The sequence below is a fragment of the Squalius cephalus genome, assembly GCF_949319135.1.
Source record: "Squalius cephalus genome assembly, chromosome: 18".
In the NCBI taxonomy this organism is placed as follows: Eukaryota; Metazoa; Chordata; class Actinopteri; order Cypriniformes; family Leuciscidae; genus Squalius; species Squalius cephalus.
In genome coordinates this window covers 30,768,965-30,796,378 of record NC_137139.1, presented here as the reverse complement: position 1 = coordinate 30,796,378, position 27,414 = coordinate 30,768,965, and the positions used below count along the sequence as shown (strand labels likewise).

The 27,414-nt window shown below is 36.5% G+C and overlaps 1 protein-coding gene across 5 annotated transcripts in view; it reads right to left on the bottom strand.

Moving 5' to 3' along the window:
- slc1a7b (solute carrier family 1 member 7b) overlaps positions 1-27,414 on the bottom strand; it is a 71,714-nt gene that overhangs the window by 13,150 nt on the left and 31,150 nt on the right. For all 5 annotated transcript variants that reach the window (XM_079849975.1, XM_079849977.1, XM_079849976.1 and 2 more), the window contains 6 exons: positions 14,503-14,718; positions 13,019-13,061; positions 12,021-12,255; positions 11,836-11,935; positions 10,850-11,083; positions 8,017-8,211 (listed from right to left, as the gene is read on the bottom strand). In XM_079849975.1, coding sequence (XP_079706101.1) covers positions 8,017-8,211; positions 10,850-11,083; positions 11,836-11,935; positions 12,021-12,255; positions 13,019-13,061; positions 14,503-14,718 — 1,023 coding nt within the window. The remainder of the gene's footprint in view (positions 1-8,016; positions 8,212-10,849; positions 11,084-11,835; positions 11,936-12,020; positions 12,256-13,018; positions 13,062-14,502; positions 14,719-27,414) is intronic.

The following is a 27,414-nucleotide window of genomic DNA, read 5'->3' as shown; positions in this document are numbered from 1 at the left end:
TTCGATCTGCACACTATTTTTTAAATGCAACAGGATGAATAATAGGCCTTTTCTTGTGAAGTAATGAGGTTCTGATGAGTCCCGGCTTGAGGTACCTGTCATGACCTAAAATGACCATTTTTGTCATGTAATTTGGAATCAGTAATGGACTACAATTTGTAAGTAATAGAACCTGATAACCTGATAATATAAAAGCTGCATTACATGCATGCTGCTATTGCACTGTATACGTGTGCAGAGTGAATTCTGTAACCTGGTAATATAGGCATCAAAATAAATGCATTGTGCTATTGCCCTACATATGCGTGCAGAGAGATGTAATCCGATAACATGTTAATATGGGCACCGCAATAAATGTTTGTCATTGTTGCACTGCTTATGTGTACAGAGAAAATATACACATATAGGCACTTTAGTACATAGTACAGATGGTGGTCAACCAGAATGCCTATTACCGCCGCGCCAGCCGCCGCGGCGAAATTACCGCGGCGAAAATAAACCAGCCGCATTTCAAAGTCGTTCCCGAAATGACCGCCAGGTGGCGCAAAGGGACATTGTGCAAAACAGCAGCAATTGCCGTATTTTAAAATGTAAGTGGGTTAAATAATAGGCATATTTTTCATATATATAAATAGGCCTATTAGGCTACAACAGAATAGAACCAAAGATAGAATCAATTTTACAGCTGAAAAAATAGAATCAAAAGTTAAAAATAGAGACGATGTTAGGAGCAATGACGCTGAATATTTTTACTATTCTATTGAGGAATTAGATAAACGAAGAGCTCTCGTGAGCGATACAATTTATAGTGATTTCAAAAGCAGTCCTTAAAAAAAAAAATTTTTTACATGGAGTAGTGTGGCATAATTTTTGAGAGATTACGCGGAACACGTTTTAGTTAAGATCCTGGTTTCAATGCCCTTAATGTATATAGGCTAGGCTTTAAAAAAAATTCACAACGCGTTTTGAGATTGTTTTGAATTAAACATTGAAGTTTAAAATGTAGTGTTTTGGCACACCAGGCCGAGTGGCGTTACGCATTGTTCAAAAATCAGGTTTTATTCTGGCATGTTGAATTGGCGTTAATATATATTTTTTTTATTTATTAGATTTAGATTTTAGGTTTTGTTAGATTTATTTTTCTCATAACAGCTAAAATAACTTAATATATGCCTTGTCTTCATATGATTTTTATCAATGAACTAGTGTTTTCTGACAGTGTCGACTGCAACGATGAAGTTGACGATCGCCATATTTGTAGTGAACGCACCTAGAGAGAAATGCACAAAGACATAATCAGAGAGTAGCCTTTTTCTTTTTCGTTTTGAATTATTTCGTTTGAAGACATTTCAAGCTTTGTGTATTTGATGTATTTATCATGTCTGTGTGAGGCATACGCTGAGTTTCGTTAAATTAGGAGGATGAGATGCGCTCCAGCTGACGTGCAATGCAAGTGACCTCACGGGCGCCTCTATGATTAGTGTCTGTTTGCTTCTCTTACTTATTGAATCCAGACAATTGGGTGATGAAAAAATGATTAAAATTAAGATACAATTTATAGAAAACGAAATTCACTTTAAAAAAAGGTTTCTACTAAACAAAACTTAATGAAGTGGTCAAAATCATGTCTGACCCACTCCATATCCATCTCTCGATATAATGCATCTTATCTTACTCATGCTGTTCACTTTTCATATTCAACATAGATTGAAAAAACAACATTATAATATTTTAACAAATATGATACTAAATGAGATTATTTAATGTCTACAACAGTAGGCCTATAGACTCTATTTGTACAAATTGCTGCACGTTAATGTAATTAAATGAAACCTTGTAACGAATTCACACTGTAGACTGTGTACAGTTGAGACACCTTAAATAACTTGCGTTCCAGCAAGCACAAGTTGTGATTTTTGCTGTGCACTTGCATATTAGTGTCAGCTGGGAAGGAAATATAGAGACCAGACCTCTTGGAACTTTAATTGAATACATAGCGTTGGTAAAGCATACTGAAATTACATCCCTACAAATGTATTAGGCCCTACTGAAAATAAATGTATCGAATTTAAGCAAAGTAGCCTAAATGTTAAGACTGTAAGCCCTTTGCTTTTTTACGTATAAAGGACTCTTATAGCCGACTTTGGGTTAATTTAATTTGTAGAGGATTTTTTAACTCAAACATTAACACTGAAATAAATTAAACTAAATTATTGTAATTTTTTGGCACACCACGACGAGTGGCGCTATGCATTGTTCTAAAGCCAGGTTTTATTCTGGCATGTTGAATTAGTGTTCAACAAACGCGGCGGCGCGTTCATTTGAATGAAGAGCGCTTCTCGCTCGTGTGAGCGAACACACACTGGAACATTAGGCCGTATCGCAACGAGTGAATAGTGGCCGAGTGGTTGAACGTACGTTACGATCATTTAGATGACTCGGGTTCGAATCCCGAACTAACTTGGACTACTGGTGTTTTTATATTATCCTATTAATGCATTTTATAGTCTATTGTTGATGCAGAGAGATTTGTCTTCTAAAACATTTTTTTTTTGCCTATTTACAAAATAAAATCGCCATGCATTTCCATTTTACACTAAGGAACAAATATTATACAATGACTTTACTTCTGTAGCCTATAATAATTCATATATATGACGTTTAAACGACAAACAATAAAATCAGAACCAGTATTCTGTTGCGTTCATGGTTCCAGTGGCAGTAATGCATCCACGGCTTTTCAAAATGTCACAAAGCGTTTTGAGATTGTTTTGAATTAAATATTGAAGTTTATAATTTGTTTGGCACGACGAGTGGCAAACTCTTTGTTTTGTTTTGCAAACTCAGCTAGCCTGTGGGGGGTTTGGAGAAGGCAATACTTTGCTTTATCGTGGGGGTGGAGGACAGAGGTGTTAATGTTCCGTCTTTCATATGGAGAGTGTCGGAGCCAGCCTGATGAGGCAAAGGCAAAATTCTTTTAAGGATTAATCTCAAAATCTCCAAAAGTCCATAGCCTATGTACAGTAGGCCCTATATCTTATTAAATTATATATTGTAGTTTTATTGATTGTATAGGTTTTCCACAAACAATTTAAATTTAGCAGATACAGAGCTCTTTTATTGGCGACCCACCTCGTTTTATTGTAAGGTGAATTCAGCAAGGCATGTTGTATCTTTGAAGGAACAAAAGCTATTTGTTACAGTTTTTTCTTTCGTGATTTGTGTGAATGACACACAGCGACATATACAGTATTATCAGCTGTATGGTGTTTTTTTACGCTGAAATGCTTAATTTCGAGAAAGACCCACCGCGCGCAGTGAGGGAGACCAAACTTACTAAAAAAATATCCAGCGCGAGAGGCAAAGAAAAACGCCTGTTCTTAATTTATGTTGCTTTGAACTTTTTCCGTTTTGTACCGTTTTAATTTTTTAATTTAGCTGCAATTTCTTTGACAATAGAAATTTAAAATGTTGCAAGAATAGGCCTAAGATTCTGTTTCTTATTTTGCATCACAAAGGGAATAAACTCTATCGATGCAACCCTGTTTAAATAAATAAACTGTCCCGACACTTTATTCATATCTTAAAATGTGCGATGGGTTTTCAAACTTAATTAATTTTATTTTTATTTTACATTTTCATTGTTTATTTTTTAATTGAAAGCAATACTGTATTGAAAGTATTTTTCTGATTTGTTCGATCTGTTTTGAAAAATGTCTTCCGTTGATATGGCCGGGTCACTGTCAGTCATCTCAATCTCGTGAATGATTCACACACACACAAAAAAATAATTTAGCAGATTAAAGACGAATCATCTTCATTTTCTGGTGCAATCGGCTGACAGTCTTCCTTCATCAGATGTGTCGTCTTTGCAGCGGGAATGTAGCAAATTTATGTTGTAATGTACAATTGATAATTAAACAAGATGATTGACTTTAATAAACAGATACATATTTAAGCATCAAGAACGGAAAAACATAAACACTGTCGGCTACACTGAGATTCGATCTCAGATCGTTTGAAGCTCCGAGAGGCTATTGATAATGCTTTGACCACAGAGCTACCGTCTGAATCGCCAACGTCTACTATTTTCCCTGTTTTAAAAGTTTGTAACATGTAAGGCTATTTAGTTCTGAATATAACAAAGAATGCTTAAACCGACTACATCGGTTAGGAGCTGCAAGTCCTGAAAATGTTTTAATTTCACGGTAAATTATTTTAAGTTATTTCACTGTTATGTTTCAGTTAATAAATCTACAAACACATTAAAATAACACGAAGAAAATGACAAGTAACCTATTGACATAGCCTTTCTAAATTATAGAAAAACTGGGCACACAATGTTAACGTGTGTCTACTTTGTTTAAATTTAATGAATTTGAATTCGTTTAACCACAATATTTATCTTGAATTTATCTGTGACCTCAGCTCAAATTACTGCCGCGGCAGATTACGTCATAAAGAGAATAAACTGACACTTTTCAAAGTCTGTGATTACAGCGCCACTCAGCGGTAAAAGGCAGCAAATACACATCCCAATTTTGCCGCCGCGGGAACGGCGGCGGTAAAAGTCTCATTCTGGTTGACCACCATCTGTATGTGCTATTGCACTGCTTACACTTGCAAAATGAACACGCAGTTACCAGTTAATACAGGGGCCACAATAAATGCATAGTGCTATTGCACTGCTTACGTTTGCTGAGTAAATGCAGTAACCTGTTAATATGGCCATCGCTTTAAATGCCACTATTGTGCTGCTTACAGAGTAAATGTGACCTGTTAAAATGGGCATTTCAAAACATATATGCAACTATTGCGCTGTTTACACATGCAAAATGCAAGCAGTAACTTGTTAATACAGGCACTGCAATAATGTGTGCTGCTGTTGCATTGCTTATATGTGTAGAATGAGTGCTGTCACTTGTTTAAACTGTATGTGCGCCACTAAATATACACTGCTATTGCACTGATCACAGTGTGAATTGGTGTAACCTGTTTATGCAATGTAGAGTGAATTCTGTGACCTGTAAACATGGGCATCGCAATAAATGCATTGTGCTATTGCCCTGCTTATGCATGAAACAGGCTCGCTCAACCCCCAACACTGGCAACAGAGCATTTGAAAGCGAGAGAGAGAGAGAGAGAGAGAGAGAGAGAGAGAGAGAGAGAGAGAGAGAGAGAGAGAGAGAGAGAGAGAGAGAGAGAGAGAGAGAGAGAGAGAGAGAGAGAGAGAGAGAGAGAGAGAGAGAGAGAGAGAGAGAGAGATGATGGATTTTGGGAAGGGTGGGGGGAACAATTGAAAACTGCACAATAATCCTGTGGTAAGACAACCATGTGACAGCTGAGTTTATCCCTGTAACAGCGCAGCCCAAAATGCTCTCTGGCTCTCTATCCCTATATCTCCTTACCCTCCACTTCTTCATCTGACCTCACGTTCGCAAGATTGTGACATGTGAGGTCTCCATGTCACTCTATGATGTAGTGAACTCTGAAGTATGCACTTCGATTTATGTGCTTGTTGTTCCTTTTAGTCCAGACCGGATGATGGAGGGATAATGCTGCATGCCAAAAGATCTAACCAATGGTGGTTTTATCAAGCACGCCTGTGAAGCTAACAGAGTAAATTATGTGCAAAACATTTGAATGCCAAGTGAAAATTTCAGAATGTTCCAGAAACTAATTATATTATATTATATTTCCACTGTTTACATGATATTTCTTGGTCAGGTTTAGTAAATGCATATTTGAGCCTGTGTAACTCCTCCAGCCCTCCTCGCTCCGAGCAGGATTCAAACCAGCGTTTCTGGCATGCGAGGCGGGCACACTTTTACTGAATTCAGCAAAAATAGTCACGGAAACTCTGCTATTCAATTGTAACCTGTTAATATGGGCACCAAAATAAATACACTGCATGCAACTACTCAATGTAGTTCAAACTGAGCACAACATGAAACTGGTATGGTGATATTGGGGAATACTGATATATTATAGGTATAGTTTTTTTATATATATATTTTATATCTGTATACTTTCATTCCTATTGAGACAGAAATGCAACTTGAAATTGCATATCAATTCTTTAAACTGAAACACTTCACTTCCACTATGAATTCGTTTAACTTGTCTAAATTGAAGGGCCACTTCAACATGTGGAAAGAGCTTTGAAATGGCAAAATCTTTGCATTGTTATTCTGTTACTCCTCTAAAATTGTACAATTGCATAAATAATGGACTGCTATTACATAACGCTCTTCTGTGCATCACACAGCTGGATTAAAGTGTCTCTTCGGCTTCATTCAGTCTCTGGATCATGAAGATCTACATGTGCGAAATACTGTAAATCCAGAGCTAGCCAGTTAGCTAGATTGCTGAACAGATTGATGGGTGGATGGGTCAAATAGTGATACATTTCTCATACCAGTGTTATTTTAGTTTTATTGAGATACTATTATAGTTTTTACTAACAATTTTAATTAATTCCGTTGTGTGTGAATTTTTTTAAACGTCTTTATAGTTTTTATTCATTTTTATTTTACTTTTAGTTACTTTACTGCATCAAGTTATACTAAATGAAATGAGAGATGTTGCCTTGGCAACAAGCCAAATATAAAACGAGTTTAAAGGTACACTGTGTAGTTTTTTAAGTATTTTATTAGCTAAAATCAGTCTTTATTCATAAATATGTCCTCATTGGTGTAAAATTACCACTGCCAATGATCTGACTTATCCTCATAAGTGAAGAATTTCTTATCTTTATTTACATTGAACGGGTAAGTCCAAGGAGGCTTCCATGTCGTTCCGCCATTTTGAAAAACTATAATAGCAGAAGGGACAAAAAGCACTAGCCTACCTCAACGCGTTTTTGTTCAGAGCCAGCGTCACGTGACTGAAACCAGCTGAAACGGACAAGGAGATCAGTGAGAGGCGCTGGTCACTGCCCCGGCAAATTTGAAAGGCTGCGCTGCGAAGTACTTCATAATGCAGGATCATACTTATGCTGAGCCACAGAAGAAGGAATCCTCGTCGCCAAAAAAGCAAACAATTGAATTTAAAAGGAAACATGACCGGTTACTTAAAAAAACGAGGGTAAATATTGGGATAGCTTTTCCCAGGTGGAAAGAGCTAATGAAGGAGAAAGACTTTGAAAGGACGCTGAAGTTGCCTGCTTTCTTCTCGACAGGTAAGTCAATGTTACGGTCTAAATTACAAGTGCTTGGTTGTGTAATTCATTATATAGGCAGCATAACAGTAGAACATGTAAAGTTAAACTCGATGAAGTGCTATTGGAAGACATGTTGTCATAGCTTCTTGGTACATAACGGCTACCGTAGTTGCAACACGCATCTGAAAAAGCGCTACGTTTGAATGCAAAATACAATTTCACCGTTAGATGGGAGAAATTCCTATACAGTGTACCTTCAGGTTTTATTTTATTTCAATTAAAGTTACATTTATTTCAAGTAACAATTATTTTATGATTTTAGCTAACTGCAATCATTCAGCCTCATGCAGTCTATGTATAGTAGTATTTCATTATATTTGGACTTATATTAGTTCTGTCATGACAACTCTCAGAGTCTTTGTCATGGTAATGGATGTGACAATATTGATATGTTTGGTCTTGGTGGAATATATCTGCTACACTGCTTCTACTGCTGTTATTTCTGCTACTATTGCTGTTGGTTATTACTGTTGCTGTAGAAAAAGTACGGGACTTGCTACAGTTAATACACACACGACACACTGCTGTGAGCAAGTGAGACGTGCTGCTGCTGTACAATATAGCGTACATGAATTACCCGTATCAGATCTGTACAGGTGGAGCTGGGGAAGGTGGAGGGTTTCTGAAAGCGCACTGCAACTGCTACAGCAAATGCTGACCAAGTATTTGAGGGCTGAGCTGCGAGCTCATTGGCTACTGATACAGCAGGAACCAATCAGCTGTGCCCTATAGAGAATGATGTGATTGCAAGCAGATTGAGTGTTGTTTTTACAAACTTAAATTTGCAAACAAACCTGATAGTGATGATTTGGCCAAAGTCTAGTTCGTAGTTGTTGACTTGGGCGATAAAAATGGCTGCCACCGCCTCATACAGTGCAGTGCCGTCCATGTTGATGGTGGCTCCCACGGGAAGCACGAAGCGAATGATCCGCCGGTCTATATGATTGTTCTCCAGCAGGCACTTGAAGGTGATAGGCAGAGTGGCAGAACTGCAAATGAAAAAGGATCTCATGTTAAAACTCATGTCTCATTCAGGGTTACTATTGTTAACTAAAACTAAAACATTTCTGGTAATAAAAATACACCTGGTATAAAATAATGTCAAATATTAGTTTAAAGTATAGTATAAACTTAAACTAAATGAAAATCAGATGTATTGCCTTGGCAATAAATTGAAATTTGAAGCACTAAAAATATTACCAGGAAATAAATAAAAATCAAAATTTAACTAAAACTACAAACTAAAATAAATTAAGCCCAAAAAGCTATATATATATATAAATAAACAGTAAACTAATAAAATGACAAAAGCACAGAATGAAATGACTCAATATTAAACTAAAATCTTCATGAAAACTAAAACTAAAAGCTAATTTAAAATATCAATAAAACTAAAATAACACTCCATAACAGGAGATTTCAACAACTTAGTTTTACCTAAATACCAAAGTCTGCAATCAAAATTTCTCAATATAAACTCAAACATATTATAACTCCTATAATTCAACACTTCTAGATTTGTTCTAACACTTGCATGTTTATTTATTAGATTTATAGTTTCAGTATTGTGGCTAATCTATTCATATATACAGCTACCATCAGAAACACAATTTGCCATTCTGAGAAAATCCACATATTTATCTCCATAATCCAGGTAGAAAATGCTAATAAGGATGTTGTGCAAATTCTGAGTGAGCCAAAATATTTCACCACCTGTTGCAACAGATTCTCTTCATATTATATAACCGGTTGACCTCACACAACAATATATTCATGTGCAAACACTCAAACTATTGCTAGAAAGACTGAGGTTGTTATGAATAAATTACAGATGAGTGTTGAGTGGTGGAGCTTTGTTTTTAAGTGTATAATATTTCACAACAGAGAGAAAAATCACAACCATTATCCTTTTTTTAAATTCATTTTTCTTTTGGACACAACATGTGAACTACAGCCACTGGCAAAGTGTGTTGACAAAAGGCTACATTTATTGATGAAATATCTCATGTGTATGAGTGCTTGTGCAATATTTAAAATGTTTTCTCTCTCTCTATCCTGGACGCAGGGTCACACAACCTCCTCCTGAGTCCTGATGGTGTGTAGGTTGAAATTACAGCTTTAGGCCTGTGCTGAAATCTGTAAGCACTCCAAACACACGCAAAACCTCTCAAGACACACACACTTTCCTGGGACACAAACTGTAGAATGGCAGAAAACATGTTGTTCATTGAGTGGAAAATTAATGGGATCGTTACTGTAACTTTTAAAATGAATATGTTTGTAATTTATGGGTATATTGCAATGAAATTGTACTCCAGACTTTCAGAAACATGCTCTTGTTTCTGGTGCTCTTCGGTAATTTTTGAGGGAAAAATTACATTTTTTTACATTTTTTACTTAATCGGAATGTATGAAACTGGGTAAAGGTTTTGACACACACACACACACACACACACACACACACACACACACACACACACACACACACACACACACACACACACACACACACACACACACACACACACACACACACACACACGATTTGAAAAGGTTAAATGGTCCTAAAAAAACAACTGTACTGTTGGCGGTCAAAAATGAGCACATTGGAAATGAATGGGAAGCGAATTTCATCTAGAGGAAAAGTTTGGTACTGGGCCCAAACAAAATCTTACAAAAAACATGTTTTTGGAAAATATATATTTCATGTAAATTTAAAAATAGAATTATGCATTTTTCATGATAATAAACTTAAACTTATCAATTTTTTTTTTAGTGTCACTTTTTTTAACTTTTTTTTCACTTCAGCAATAATTTGCCAAGTGTCTTCTTAAAAAATAAGTCTGTGCTCCAAGGCGACAGTTTTATGACAGTTTAAGTTGGAAATTTCATTTTCAGGTCTATACTCAAAAGGTGATTAACAGGTAATAAATGGATCATAACTATTCCATAAATATAATTTAGTGGTATAAAAACCATGAAATCCCCTAAACATACAAAAATATAATATAGTACATTCATTTCATTTCATCAATAATATAATAACAAATTCTGTCATTTTTTACCTCTACACGAGCAGCACAAAGGCAAGAAAATGAACAGAATGGAAATAATGAGCTAAAGTTTTTAATATTTACAGGCTACTGTTCAAAAATTTGGGCTCAGTAAGTATATATAAAGTATAGATTGAAAATGATGATACATTTTTCTTTGATAATAGATCAAATCAGTGACACTGAAGACTGGAGTAATGATGCTGAAAATGCAGCTTTGGTCACAGGAATTAATTTATTTCACAATATTACTGTTTTTACTGTATTTCCTGGTGAACATAAGATACTTCCTTCATAAACAATAAAAAATCTTACTGACACCACATTTTGAACAGTATGTCTCCTAAAATTTTGGTATTATCCGTCAAAGCAGCTAATACCACAAAACATCACAGAATTCATCAAATTCATCTAATACTGACATTTGCGCTGTTTTACGACCAAAAATGGTCACTTCTTGGAGGATGGTGTCATTAAGGAACTGGCTTTTGTTAGTTAAAGGGATTTTGCCAAAGAAGACTAACAGGATGAATGTGATGTTTTTGTCCTTCGCTGGTGTCGGTGTGTGTTGTACCTGGAGGACGTGGCCAGTGAGATGAGCAGCGCCTGCAGGATTCCTCGGATGTAGACGATGGGGCTCTTCTTGGTGATGAAGAAGTACATGCTGGGCAGGATGAAGAGGCCGTGCAGAATGAGGCCCATCACCACAGTTATAGCGTAAAAGCCAAGCTTCTTCCCCATCGCCGACGGGTCGCTCATCTCCAGAATCTTACCGGCCACCAGAAACACGATGCCAAACGGGAAGTACCTGCACAGAAACAATACGTTCAAAATGTATCCTCTTATACTTTATTGCTTAACCATATAAAGCCTACTGTATCATAATTGAAACAAAAGTTTATAAAGCGTCTAAATGATCAAAACCTGTTGCACATGAACGATCTACCAAATGCCTTCTGTCATCTGATTGATAGTTCATACAATTTTTTAGCAAGTAAAAGGCCATTTAGTATAATTGCTAATCTTTTTGCTATGCATTCTTTACAGATTTTTATAAAGTAAACTCAAGAATAATTTTTATATTGTTAGTGATATTTCAAGATGATCACTTATTGGACTGAAGCAACTTAGTTTTATTTGATTATCCATACATTTTTCTTTTTAGAAACATTGAAATGTATCAAATATGATCCATCAGGCTTTTGAGGAAGGTTTATTTGTTAATCTCTCAATAATTATTGTATTGCATTGCATTATATGTTTTAAAACTACAGAGCTTTGCTCATAAAATTGCATATTTTTGCTCAGTTTGTTTTGCTGTTATTCCTCTTCGAGTTTGAGCTCCATATTCTCACTATATCATACTCTATGAGCCAAACATAAAAACTATTTCCTAATTTGTCTAAATGTTCAATAAACTAGACTATCACTTCATATGTTAGGCTTTACAAGTTTAAGTAGGTAATGTTTTAACATTCTTAACATTAAAATCAAAGCAAAATAAATTAATAAATTCATTTATATATTTATAAAAAAAATAAATAAATAAATAAATCTTACCAGATGACAATCGCAACGATTTTCAGCACCGCTTCATTTAGACTTTGGCAAAAGTTAACCAGTGCACTGCCGTTAGGACCCATTCTGCCCAACATTATGCCTGCGCAAAAATGACCAGCGATATGCAAATGTGAGATATAATATAAAAATATTAACACATATGTCATTTGTTGCAGTATTCTCACCCATGGTGGCAGAGAAAATGACAATCCCCAAGACGTTCATGCCGTCACTGGTGCCAGGAAGCGTTCGCATCACCACGTCAGGAGGCGGGGTCAGATCCAGCTGAAAGTTCTGGATGTCCGTCCCGTTATCGTCCTGAATCCCGTAGATGAGCGTGCGGCGAGTGGTGCTCTCCATCAGACTGGTGGCCACTGTCGTCTTGGGCGTCTTCATTATGGGCACACTGTTGGTACGATACTAAAGAGATTTTTTTTTAATTATTATTTCAGTTTGTCAAGCACTTTGTGAACAAAGCAAAAGCTCCTCAAATGTAAATGCAAAAATCTTTCCATTACGTTTTTCTGTGTACAGACTACAACGTTGTCAAATCGTTCCCCGTTCACACTGATCTGCGAAAACGACTAAAAACGCTGTATTCTGCTGCCAGGCCAGTAGGTGGCGATGTGACATTGTCAAGAAACACTATAGACTGAACACATAATATGCATGAAGGCACCGCTTTCGTAAATGATCATTTTTGTAGTTTACACAGAGACGATAACGTTGTCCCTTTCAAAAACGTGCACTTTGAAACCTGTTTTCAAACGTTTGCATGTTCAGGCCTGCAAAATGCCATTGTCATGTAATTGAATGGCTAAAACGCATAAAACGTTTTCTGTTTTTAGTTGAAAACACTGTCATGTAAACGGTCCCTTAGTCAGCAATCCTAATTGCATAGTATCTAACCTGCTTCCTCAGTATTTTTGTCTTGTTTTCCACAACAAATGTTTAAACATTCCTCAATCAAAATGCATTTACTTGAGAAGCAAAATGCACAAGATAAGTGTCTATACACTCAAGACATGAGAAAAATGTTTTTTGCAGTGGCTGCATCTGAATCACAGATTCTCAAGTGTGCATTCATGTTTTGCATGTATTCATTTGATGGTTCATTGTCATATTTTCCCTACACATTATAAGGAGTGTGACTACTAATTCATGGCTAACTGTGGATTCTTACCTGTTGAAATGTGGCTTGAACAAGGTTGGCTGGAAACATGTTTCTGTTCAGGGACATACAATGTATTACAGTTAGATGAGCACTTGAGTTTCTTTGAACAACTGAATGCTTTTAAGACATTTCTAAAAAGCATAACATGCACACACTTCTAGTATCCTTCATAAAAATTGTGAATGAAAACAAAATGCACAATGAATGAAGGCCAACTTCGTAGTCACAAAAATAAAATTCGGCTGTTGTTTACATTATGTTTCTAATAAAGTGACCTTCAGCTGATGAAGTGTGTGTAACGATGGAGTGTAATTTATTTTAGTTACGTGGATTCCTGGAGGCGGAAACAATGGCTGCATTTGCCTCAAGCAGGGTCAATAATTCACTTTCTGTGTACAGCTTGTTTATAAATATAATAGTTGATTTAAGCTACAAACACAGGCATTAGTATAAATGACACAATAATTGAAAAGTTGGTTGATGCTGAGCTCATGCAAACAGAGGCACAAAGATGCATTTGGACACTTGAAGTTTAAATCATTGCATTAGATAACAAAATACGAAACCAAGGGTCATTTATCATAAGCACACTTTTCAAGTAAAAACACACAAACCTAAAACAATCTAGTGTTGAAGACAGTCAGTTTTGTGTTTGTTTATAGTTCATTTTATTATCTAATGCAATTTTTTGCAATGTGTCTTAAGTGTCCAAGTACGTTTAAGGGTCACTGTGCATTTATAAAAACACTCAAATCTACAATAGTTTCTCAATCCTTCTAGACGTGTGTTTGTGACTCATTTAGACGGTCGAGTGCTCTCAAGCAGGTCATGTGAGATTAGGACTGCTACACCTTCAATCGAAACACAATCAGGTTGCTGGAGATTGTATCTGTGATTGCAGTTCATTGTAAAATATTACTGACCAAGTTGCTAGTAATTCATAAATCAAATTGTGTTTTTATTTGCCAGGTATTGTTGATAACGAAAATGGCAATTTCTCAGCTATCAAAAATAAGAACTTTTGCTAACGTTTCAATTAAGTTATCCATTTTTTTTTTATGTTTTAAAAATGTGTTTTTCTTAGTAATTAGATGTAATTAGTAGTAATTTCATTCCGTTATAATTTTACAAATATTATGGGAACGTTACTTTTAAATATTCTCTGAACATTATGAAACAAGTAGTAACATTTAACAAATGTGAGATGAACATCCGAATAAAACGTTCCATGAACAATCTATTAATGTTTTTGTGCTAACATTTTTATTAAAGACCAGATAACTTTGAATGAACATTCTATTAATGTTACTAGAAGAATGTTTCTTCATAACTTTGAGAGAACCTTGCCAGAACGTTCTGAGAACATTCCCTGTTAGTTAGGTTAATATCATGAGTCATGTTTCTGGATCAAAGATATTTGACTTTCTTTTCTTTTGTGTTCCATAGAACATGTGTTCCAAGGATATGAGGGAGAAACATGAGGGTTTTCTCACCGTATGAGATCCAGGAGAGCATCAGCGGAGCTCATGATGGGTTTCCCGCTGTCCTCTGAATCTTCTTTCTGTGCCATTCCACCTGGATGGATGATCAACACCATGACGATTCCCACCACCACAGCGAGGAAGGTGGTCCACAGGTAGTAGGAGACCGTGATGAGGCCCAGCCGACTGGAACACTTTGCATCCAGAGCCGCCAGACCGGACATCAAACTGACGGAGAGCAGACAGAGATATATTTAACAGACGTGAGCTGGATAATGACACCCTTGTCTTCTGTAGAGCTGCTTTATTGCTGATTTGACTTTTTCATAATTTACTAATTTTGCTACATTGGCACTGCAATTGAACTGAATTTAATCAACATTGAACCTGACTCAAAGTGAATGAATAATGGCACTATTGCCTTCTGTAGAGCTGCAGCTGAAATTAACTCTGTTATCTGCATTAAAGGCAGGGTAGGCGATTTGTTCCAGATTTTTTTTAGCGCAATTTTCCTACGGACAAAATTGCGATTGTTAACTCATGATTTCTGTTCTGTCTGTGCGCACCAATCTTGCACTTCTATCTACTCCTCAACCAGACCACCTAGAGACTTCGGGTTTTCGGCATTATGTTAAGGAAGGTCTAATCTCGGGAACGCACACAAAAAAAAACAAAAAAAAAAAAAAAAAAAAATACCATAAAAACATTTACTATCTCTAATGCTGCGTTCACACCAAACGCGAAAATGCGTCAAAATTCGCGCCTGCCGCGTCTAGTTATACGCGTGACCACTTTGTGTGCATTCGCGCGTCAAGAGCGAAATTGACGCGCGTAAAATCAAAAAATTTACGCGCGTCACGCGCGTCAAAGGCGAAGTCCGGGGGCGAAAGTTTCGAAAGCTGTTGGCGGCCATCTTTTTTAGATGTTTATCGAGCATTATCATTAGCATTAATCGAGAGAGTCACCGCTCTTATGCTCTGGAGAGCAGAAACAGCTGCGTAGGGGACATCGTCGCTGTACTCGGGTCCACCAAAACCTCCGGAGGGTTTCAGGAGTTTCACAATTTGCTCCAAGAGGTAGGTTTGGTGGACCTAACGGTGAGGACGCTGACGAGGACAGCGTAGGCCGTATAAAGCCTCGGCCTCGAGTGGTCTCTGCATGACGAGCCCGCGCTGTACAGTCCGGCGCGAGGTTCACCCTCTCCCGCACCTAATCTGTCATTTATTTTTGTTTTGATTATAAATGGAGCCAGCCTCCAAAAGTGAAACCTGTCCTGTGATTTTTTTGAAAAGTTTTTATACACTTAATTGTGTTTGGTGTCTTTACATTAGATTAATAAAGCTTCATATAGGCTAATCTAGAATAGATATGGAATAAATAGCATTCAATACAAATGAGTAGGCTATCTCTCATATTGAAATCGAGTTTTTATGTGAAAGATTTGCTTTGTTGTGCATTTTAGTCATACTAAATAATTTATTGAGGCCAAACATAAAATAACATTAAACTGTCAGTTCACCACGTGACAGTAGCAAGCAGGCAGGCTCCTGATTGGTTAACGCGGCGCGAATTGACGCAGAAGTTCAGATTTTTCAACTCGGGCGGCAGACGCGAATTCGCGTCAAACGCGTGATGCACAAAAAGCACAATTCGCACTTAACGCGCAAAACGCGCCAGACGCTCAATTCGCGTCATTCGCGCGAACTAGACGCGCGAATGAGGCGAATTCGCGTCTACCGCGCCGCGCTAAACGCCTCATTCGCGCCGCAAGACCTCCAGACGCGCGTAAACGCGTCTTACCATTGACTTAACATTGAAATCACTCGCGCCAGACGCATTTTCGCGTTTGGTGTGAACGCAGCATTAGTGTTGTGATCCCATGACGTCAGAAAATTGCGCTAAAACACTCACTGAGTTTTTATTACTTGTTTTTTTTTGCTATGCTGGTTGAAAGTCTCTTCTCAATTTGTTTACATGTATATATCTCATATGTGGAAGGCGTACCATGAAATGTTCGTCCAATCATTGCATTCGGTCCTATCTGCCTATCAACACACGTCATCAGTGCGTTTCATGCTATGTTCATGCAATGAGTTAGACAGACGTCAGTCAACGAGCAGCACAAACGAAACAGCAGCTGCCCTTTACAGTTCCTCCTGAACCGAAACAATGAACTTATGCTGCCATCACCATAACTAATGTAATTTGGATGAGATGAAAACACATGACGATATTGGAGAGGTTTGTGACTCGAATTTATACATTACAATGTCAACACTATCAACGGCGAAATGAATCTGCAGCAGTCAGGTGATACAGGTCAGAGCTCTTTAAGTTGTTTATATTCATTATTATTGTAATGTTATGTGCTTTGAGACATGAGGTAGTTTAACGCCGTCTCTCGTCTCGTGACGCTTTGCAGACTCTGCAGTGTGTTTTCATGTGTTTTGAAGGAGCCGTGGGTTTGGAGACTTACTGAAGGGATGACGGAAGCTTATGATTTCAAAGCTAGCGAGCCTCTCCGAAAATTGCCTACCCTACCTTAAATGTCCTATAGAAATAAAGGTGACTTGATGTATATAACACTACCGTTCAAAAGTTTTCAGTCAGTTAATTGATCAAACCTATTAAAATAGTAATTTTGGGAAATATTAATACAAATGAAAGGGGTCATGACATGATATTTTGACATATAGGCTAAGTGGTCTTTTTATCATTAAATAATCTTGTAATTTTCATAGCTTAAAACATCCTCAGAAACAAAGCATTTATTTTATCAAGCTCCAAAAACGGCTACTTTGGATATTTTTTGGATATTATATTATTGTTCCAGACACATAGGCTCCGCCCACTGGTGTTCAGTTAACGGTTGACACCTGTCTGCACCAGAGGCGAGTGTTGCGTCAAAAGCAAACAGAAGCCATTATAGGCCCCGTTTACACGTACATGGTTATTTTGAAAAACTGAGACATTTCCCTTCGTTTGTGCCCTTCGTTTACACGCAAATGGAGAATTCGCCTCTGAAAATGATTTGTTCTAAAAACTCCGGCCAGAGTGGAGATTTTGGAAAACTTCGTTTGCATGTAAACTGAGAAAAACAGAGTTTTAGGCAGCCGACGTCACAGTATTCATTGCTGTTGTTGCTATTTTCGGGATTCTGATTGGCTAACGTGGGCTTGAGCTTCTCGTTACACTGCCACCTACAGGTTTGGCATGCTCTTGACGGCATATATACACGGGTTTGTGTAAACGGACACTTTTCTGAAAACTGACAGGTGTGCACAATGTTATTTTTGAAAACGGAGAGGGTGAAATGTCCGTTTATGAAAATAGCCGGCCACGTGTAAACGTAGCCATAATCACTGACAATGTCTACACTGGATATACAGACGCTTGAGGACGTGTGAAAGAACATTCGCTTTGAGTCCATATAAACAGCTCATTTGTGTCTCTACAGACTTCAGAAGTATCCCAGCATCAGGAACAAGTGGATGGTTTATTTTTTAATCGCATCTGAGGATTATATGTTTGTTCGGAGCATTTCACTTTTGCTTTGAATTTTAATCGAGGCACAGTGTAACGGAGAGTTCGTAAAGAAACTTTAGTTGAAAGATGAAGCAGCCGAATGTATTGGATCTGACAGCACCTGCATCACAAACGGTAAGTAAACTATTTCATTAATCTTTGGTTTTATATGGATAATATTTTTAAAACACTAAGGTGCAATAGCGAGGGCACGTTGATACTTTTGCTGTTAAGGAACCGCCCATTAAAATCATTTCAGAATGATGTCAGAATGAGGGTCGAAATGTGCCTCCGAGACTCTTCTTTATGTGTACAGATGTGGCGTAATGACGCAAAGAAATGCTCAAATTTCCCCCAGAAATCCACCAGTACCACTGGAATTAAAAACATTACTACAAGCTTACAGTTTAGAATCGAGCTGAGGCAAGCAGAGAGTTCTGAACACTGGCTGGTTATGTGCTTGCTCAAAAAATTATTTTGGATCATTTTTAACCCAAAAAAGTTACGGACTGCAGCTTTCATAGAAAGTTCAAAAGAACAGCATTAATTTGAAATAGAAATCTTTTGTAATATTATAAACGTCTTAACTGTCACTTATGGTCAGGGAAAAAAATGTGTCATAGGTGTAGAATATGGCCTTGAATTGTTTTATTCTGCAGCACATCTTGTCACATCCTAATGGAATTTTAGCAGACCACATTTTGACCTTTCAAGGCCTTTTAACAGGATTTTTTTAGGTGCCTATAAAAAGCACATCATTGTCATCATGTCCACATGCGCTCATCCCTCTGGGAATACAGCTAAACCTCACTACAACGCGAGCAGTCAGTCATCCACACAAAAGCTGCGAGATTATCGCTGGAGAAGGTGCCCTCTAAACAGCCTCTGTTGTGCAGATGAACAGCTGGCTCCACCAGCCAGAGATTACATATTAATGACCGCAGGGCATCGTGCAATGAGAGGTTCAAGCTAAAATATTGCTTTTTCACATTCACATCATTTCCTTTTCCTGCATTGGATGGATTCAGATTTTTTTTTTCAAATCAGAGATGATTTCAAGCACAGTAAGGTTATGATATACAGTCACAGATGTAGGCAAACAAGAAAATGTAATTGATATTTAGGTTCCTCCTTCAAAATATATTGTATGGTTTCAGAGACTTAAGGGTGAACAGTTTAGACTCTAGCAACTGCTTATTAATATGCTCAAAAGCACTCAGAACATCTTGCATTTTGCATGGCCAATGGCCAGAGGATTTTTTTTTCTCTCTTTCATAGCTTAGGAAACTTAATTTAGTTCTTCTCAGTTATGTTTCAACTGTGTATGAAGTTTATCTTGCATTTCTTTCAAATGCTAAAAATAATCACGCACGATTCAATCTTCAAATTAGTGCTCGCCCACTTTTTCAGCAGCGCTGGTTCCAGAAGTTTTTTTCCCATTCATTTCTCCCACAAGGATTTAAAAATAGTTTATTTAAGTGTTAAAAGCTTCTTTTTTTAAAATTGGACAAAAATACACAAGATATAAGGTATTTAATGGCTTTAGTGAGGTAAAGAACTACAATCCCATGAAGCATGGCAAACAGCATAATCAAATTAAAATGGAGAAATATAAAACTACTAATTTAAAAATGTTGATTATTGTAACAAACTTAAAATATATTGTTTTATATAAAGTATTTATGTACATATACACAAATATTTTGAGAGGCTAACTTGAGATTTGCAGTGCTTCATGGGAGTGGGTGGAGCTTTGGTGTGTTTTGATTGTGGTGACTCTGATTGGTGAAATTTTCTGTACAGCATCATGGGTAATGTAGTTTTTCACTTCGAATTCGGCTGTTAAACACGATTATTTTAAAACTAGGCTGACGGAAGCAAATACCATCAATTAACATCCTCGTAGCTCACATCAGGGCTTTCTTGAAAGGTTTGTAAGTTATTAGCCGCATTTCCATTACCCTTCAAACTGCGTAAATTGAAATTGTGAATTGAAAATACGCCCAATGGAAACACGTCAATTTCGCAAAAACTCCCAATTATCGCAAAAAATTTTTTTACGCTCGCTTGATGTGGCTTTTCAGGCAATTCGAAAAAGAAATATTTTGCAAAACTGGAATGGAAACAGTTTTTGCGCATTTACAGGTCCCCTGACGTAGATGACTCGGTGTGTTTGGACAGAATACGAGACAGAGTTCTTTATTAAACTCATAAAAGACTTGAGAATTACAGGAATACTGGGTTCTAAACCTCAAACAAATGCCACAATCAAGAGCTCAAAGCCGATATGACGGAGAAACACCCAGAAACACCTCATATGTGCCGCTCTCAAGTATAGGCTAAGGGTCTTTCCTTGCCATTAATGACTGGATAACACACATACGTCTCCTTTGATTAATAATAATGGCCAGTGCGGTGGCTGAGATATACATAAACCTACCAACGTCCGTTGCTATGATTTTTGGAATGACTTATCGCCAGAGGAAAAAAATAAGTTTTAGTCACATAACATCGGTTAATGGAAACGCCATCATTTCGCAAAAGTTTTTTGTCGACATTTAGAAAAAAATCGATAGAGTTTTGTGCAAATCTGTAATGGAAACGTGCCTACTGTTAAAAATCAATTTCCCTTTGGAGAAAATTTAGGTTTTTACTTCCAGAACGTGACTGTTGCACTCCATAGTCATACAGTAATAGCATGAAAAGGTAAATGAATGTGGACTGAAGCTCAGATCATTTAATCTCAGATAAATTTGATAAGAAATGTTTGAGTTCATATTGAGATCTGCATGTTTGATTCCAGACTTTTGGCCAATCTGAGGCTGAGCACAGTCTGAGAAAATGTTGAGATCTTTAAAACTCCACATGCCATATAACTGGCATGACCATCATAGTGCATTATGGGTATTCTCTAGCAGTTGAGCGTACATCAGTTGTACATTCGTTATTGTGGTGCATTATGGGATTGAATGAGTGCACTCGATAACGTCCTCAATAGTGCCCTATTTAAGGGTATGGGGGCGATTTCGGACACAGCCCATGAGCTTCTCATTCTGATGCTAACATGGCACAGCTGGTGTCGGGTCAGTGTAAATGGCCATATTTGTATGCATCGCCTCTTCTCATTCAACGCTGTGACCCCTGGTGAGCATTGTGGGTAATCCGTATCCAGTTGCAATGACGTTTCAATCTGGGCTTGCGTGCTGATGGATTTATTAAGGAAATGTCAAATCTATTTCTCTCTACTTTATCCCCTCCCGTTTACAGTGCGTTTTCACCCTCGCTGACCTTTCTCAGTGGAGAGGAAACAATCATCATTAGAAACTCATAACAGAAATATGAAGCATATGTCCAGTTTATTCTTACCATTGAAAAGAGCATCATAATCTCCTTGTATGGATACACAAAATACTGTTGTGCAAAAAATATGATTTGGGCACTTAAGTCACAATTCAAAATGTCTGAATGTAATCGCATTAGATGATAACATGTCAAAATGAGTGACATTTATTTTAATGGAACATTGCACAAGCAAGACACTTCTCAAAAAATACATTTGCTGGCATTTAAATAAATAAAACAAGAGATGACCTGTATAAAATGCAATCCAATGACATTTGCAATGTGGAGAATGTCCTGCATATTGCTGTTTACATTTCTGAACTAAACAATGCCTGAATTGAAGCTTGCAAAGCTAAAAAGGCTAGTGCACTTTTATAGTGTTGTATAAATTCCACTTTATATCTCAATCAAAAATAAGGAGAAAGAAGTATTGAGGTGAGAAACTTACGAGAACATTGGCCTTTAAATAAAACAATAGATTTTCTGTGCAAAATCAATGCAGTGTTTCTTCAAACAATTGCTGCGCCATTATATTAGTAGGAGGCGAACCTTGCAGCAATGTGGAGAATGTCACGCAAATTGTCGTATACATTTCTGATCAAAACAAGAATTAAAGCTTGCATAGCTAACAACGTTTAATGCAATGCAACATGCCGCTTTCAACGCCTACAGAAAATACTGTTATAAGCCAATTAAATTGTGTTGAGTTCAAATGCTGTACTTCCTTGCACAGGTCTAGTGTTTGCAAACACCTTGCATCTTTGCATGGCGTAAATTACATAATTTCTTATATCATCATTCTGATGGATAAAAGGTTCTAAGAGAAGATAAAGGACATTATATAAGTGAGCCGATGTGGCGTGAAACAGCCACACGCACAGGAGAGCTGCCTTTACAACCTCTCTACAACAAGTGTTATGAACCATGATCAAGCTATTCCACTTTTTTTGGACAAAATTATAAACTTTACAGGACATTTCTCGGTTCAAATAACCCTCAATATAATTTTTATCATTATACTCACTATTTATATAAAATAAATATAATTAATTTATTATAAAATTATACATCCACAATTAAATAAAATATTAAAAATATTTGAAAAATTATTATGAAAATTGAAAATATTAGGTGATTTAACACATTAAAGCATGTCTCAATTAAAAAATATTATTAGTATTAAGTTATTAAGCTCATTGGAGCTATTGAGGTGATAACATTGACAAAAACATTGACCTCAAACTGTTTTTGTGTGGAAATAGTTTAACCACATAATAAATGAAACGCTGCTCTATAACATTTCGAATATGTTTGTCATTAAGACATTACATATTTGGAGTCTGCCATGAAAAAAAAAAAAAAGCTGTTTTATAAGAGAAGTCAGGAATTTTTTATATTTTTTATAACTTAAGTAACCAGAGTGAACTATTCCTTTAAATCTGTCTAAAATGAGCACAATTGATGGCCACTCGTGCATTTTCAATAACATGTCCCTGTAAAAGCTAAAACAGCTATTTTTTTTTTTTTTTTAAAACAAGATTTTTTTCACATGCTGATATTTCAAAGTAACACCACAGGTTGCAATTGGTGAATGATTTCAAAATAATCATAAAAGGCAAGCTGTTGAAATGCTGTCAAATGTAAAATTTTCTCAGCTGGTTTGCAACAGTTATTAGTAGAATCAACTGTGTGTGTGTGTGTGTGTGTGTGTGTGTGTGGGTGTCTGTTTGTGTTTTGAGAGGAGAGTGACTGGCGAGATGATGTTTTAAATTTGATTATGAGGATTTTTCCTGAAGGATCTCTTGAGGAAATCAAGGTGAAATGACATGATAAATGTACCTTCACAACTGTGCTAGAAAAACACACAATTATTGAGAGAGCTGCTCTCCATTTCATTTGGCTCTTTCCCTCAAGTGACTCAAGACACACTCTCTCTCTCTCTCTCTGTGTGTAAACACCCTTATACTGGTATCTTTAAATGCAAATCAAAGCTGTGTATATATTTAAATCAAAGCTGTATATATATATGTTTATATATATACTGTATATAGGCCTATGTTTCATTATTATCATAAATATTCAATATTGTCCAGTCCTATGCATAATCCACAGCCATGGTTTCAAATGGATGAAACTTTGAACCATATATTAACGCTAACACACTTAATTTTGAGCTTATACATCTTAAGTTGGACAATAATAAATGAATATTCCACATCAGGCCACTACTTTAATGAATTTATAAAGGATTAAAAAAAAAACATAATTATCCTAAAATATTTCCCGAGGTTTACCGCAGTCCGCCGGATCCAGGCCGTATCCAGATCTGATGAAGGACCTGCGCCTGGACATGACGACAACGCAGTCCTGAAGTGTCAACTAGTCTCTCCCCTGTGAAGGCCTCCTTCCCTTCCCTTTACCTCTGTACAGATAAAGCGTTCTCGGGATAATTCCGGTTCGCGTGGCTACGTGGAAGCGATAAAAATTCTGTATTATAAATTTTAATGCCAGACAAGTAATTTGTTGAGGGTTGGTTTGTAGGGAAGGACTACACGCCTGCGCACATATATTCAAACGCGCATACCTATAGACTGAACTCGTAATACGCATGTGCGCGTATCAGTGTTCTCACAGGTTCGTAAGTTAATAACTAATGATCGTTGCGATGGAAGTGAATCAATCAAAACTAACTTTAGCTGGACAATAACTTTATTCTAGAGCTGCTGTAAAGCCAAAACAATCTCTGTTACTTTAATTTCCTAAAATCAATGTAAAGCTGCTTTGGAACAATCTACATTGTTAAAAACGCTATATAAATGAAGATGACTTGACTAAAAGTCCATGCAACATTTGCATGTCTAGTGTTATTTATATTGTCACATATGAGAGTTTTGTCTGAAGAACACACCAAAATTGACATCTTTACATTCATCCTGCTCTCCTTGGCTACGTTATTAGAGTTCAAGAGAGAATCAGCCGATTCATGAATGAGTCATTCTTTTGAGTCGGATGTTTTCGATGAATCCATTGGTGCATTTATATCGAGTTCATCTCACTGACTCAACAACCAATTATTTTAATTGAATAATGACATCAATTTCAGTCTGTTTCTCACACAAAGCCATCATATGACACAAGTTTGGTTGTATGAATCACAATTATGATGCTTTTATGGTGCTTCCGGGTCTTTTTTGAAACTCGGAAGCATCCGTCCCCATTACTTGTAATTGCATGGGGAAAATTGCATGGAAAAAAATTAACCAACATGGTCTTCAGAATTTTTTGTGTGTGTGTGTTGCACAGATGAAAGAAAGTTTGGATCGACTTGGGGATGAAAAACATTTACAGATTTAATTTTTTTGTGTGAAATGACACCAACCGAACAGCTCTTTACCTGCAGCCTGTGTTATTTTACTTTTTACAATTGTAGTATGAAATGGCCAGTGCAAACGGGGGGTTTCGTAACACTTTCACTACAATTAAACCAATTAACCTCAGGACATTTATAAGGTTAATCATATCTGCTTCTATCATATGGCTTTGTGCATTTAATGGTTGACATCAGGGGACAAAGAAAAATTTGAAATATTGAAAGAAATATCGATTTGACAGCACTGACTTGAACTGAATTAATCTGGATAGTGACACTATTGTCTTCAAATTTGTTTCATAAATGATGAACTTTGCAACATCAACACTATTATTGAACTAAATTGAATCAACATAAAACTAAAATGAGCTTATTAATGAGAATATTGTCTTTATAGAGCTGCTTTACAGAAATCAAAGTCGTTCCGTTACTGATGAATTTGACAACATTAAAAATATTAATTTCCTGTTTATTTCTGTGAAGCTGCTTGACAGAAATCTTTGTTTTATAAAGCACTATATAAGTAAATGTGTCTTTTTTCTACATTAGATGGATACAAATGCTTAATCATAGACAATTGCATAGACAATTGTTTATTTGTATTACAATAATCATAATCTAAAATGCCATAATTGTAAGCATGAAACAACTGATTGCACTAGCATCTGAAATCTACTGAATGGAGTAAGATTGCCTGTTAAACAGTTCCCAAGGCCATAAGCTACTAGATTATGGAAATGCGTCATATCTGCATGTTTTGATTAAACGTGCTTAACTGCCAAGAACTTGAAATCAGATTTACTGACATCAGTTACTGGCTCTCACAATGTTCTGGGAGATATCCATCAACACCAGGGGCCGTATTCACGAAACATTTGATCTCACTAAGAATTCTCAGAAATAGATACATTTCTAGTTTCAACTTCAGACATTCCTCTTTAAAAGAAAAATGATCAGCTGCATGCAAAGTTAACCACATTTGGTTTTCGACCATTGAAAATGTGTACAATTGAACAATTTATACTTGGAGCCATATTGAGATCCCCAATACTGTGGTATTAAACCAGATAGGGTATCAAAAGAAAAGTTTCTTACGAACCAAATTCTGAAAGGAAATTAAGATATCTTTAATACTTCTTGAGTTACTTACAGGTATGCAAACTTTATGCAACAACGATTGCTAAAGTCAACAGATTTTACTAATAGACCTACCAATCTCTGTGTAACAATAAAGTAATGATTTAGTAGTATGTCATTTCAAGATTGAATACTAGAATACATTCTGCAAAAGCACACATTTCAAATGACCTCATCAGGTCACACATCAATTCAGTGAGAAACATCAAGATATCATCTTGTTAATGGTTGTTTAAAATCTAATTTTGTGTAAAAATGTCTTACCTTTTGACACTATTACCAAATAATAAGTCAAGGTGATTCAAAATCATTACTGACATTATTTCTGGTTAACCAATGGCCTTGGAAAGTGCATTGCATTATAAAAAAACATGATTGAATTCAGTCTTTTTGCTCTTTCCAGTTTTCTTAGTATGCACTGCTTCCCTTCACATTTATTTATATAGTGCTTTACACAATACAGATTGTTTAAAAGCAGCTTCACATCAATAAACAAGCAAATAACGATGTTAATGTTGCAAAATTCATTATGAAACTAATTCAGTTCCAGCTGTAAAGCAGCTCTACAGTGCTATTATTCAGCTCAATTTAGTTTCAATTCAGCTCTCATCCGATAGTTTCAATGCAGTTAAATCAATAATATTACTGAATATTAATTGTCTTTTAAACCCCAAGAAAGAACCATGATTTGCACACAGAAATAAACTGCAATCTGAAGGCTTGTAATGCATCTCATCAATGAAAACCCTCTCTATTTCCCACTAATTAATCTCAATGCAATTAAAGTCCTCAGAGCATTCAGTATTCCTTTCAGATTACAGCTATAGTCAGGATCTTGCCTCGTCGCTGAGGTTAGATTGCTGGTAAATTGCCTATTTTGGCCAAATGATCCATCCTAGGTTGTCAATTAGTCGCCAAATCCAAAGCTGAAAGTTCATCATGCAGCCATGCACAGATTATAACCAAAGGCAATTATGCTCTACAAGACATGTTTTTACGCAAATTATGGCCATTTCAGTCCTAAGAGAGCAAGTGAGCATGTGGACTATTAAGAAGACTTGCAACATGTCAGAAGTTAACAGTGCAAGAGAACATTTCAGCCATTTGTGCAAGAGGGTAATTTAAGAAGGTGCATTCAAATCCTCTTGGGAAGTTGTGTTTACGAGGTCTGGTGTGTTCAAGTCACTTCGTTGGAGCAAGATGGCGGTTTACCGTCTCTTAATTAACCTCACAAAAATACAGCAAGGTTTTTAAACTCTACTTCTAGAAAATGCATAACAGTGAATGTGCAGCTGGTGTGTTTTGCTTTTTTATTTTTTTTAAGTAGTTTATGAAGCCACTGTAAACTTTGTAACATATTATATTGTTAGATTACAATGCTTTCGTATTTTGTGCAGGCAATTATCTTATTTTGTTGTAAATAAAAATGCATGACAATGTCACTGCTAAATACCTATAAATATTGTGGTATTCTGCCACGTTTCTCACTGACACACACGCCCCAAACTTGTAAACATCGGGGCTTAAAGAAAGCTTCCCACTCGTATTTA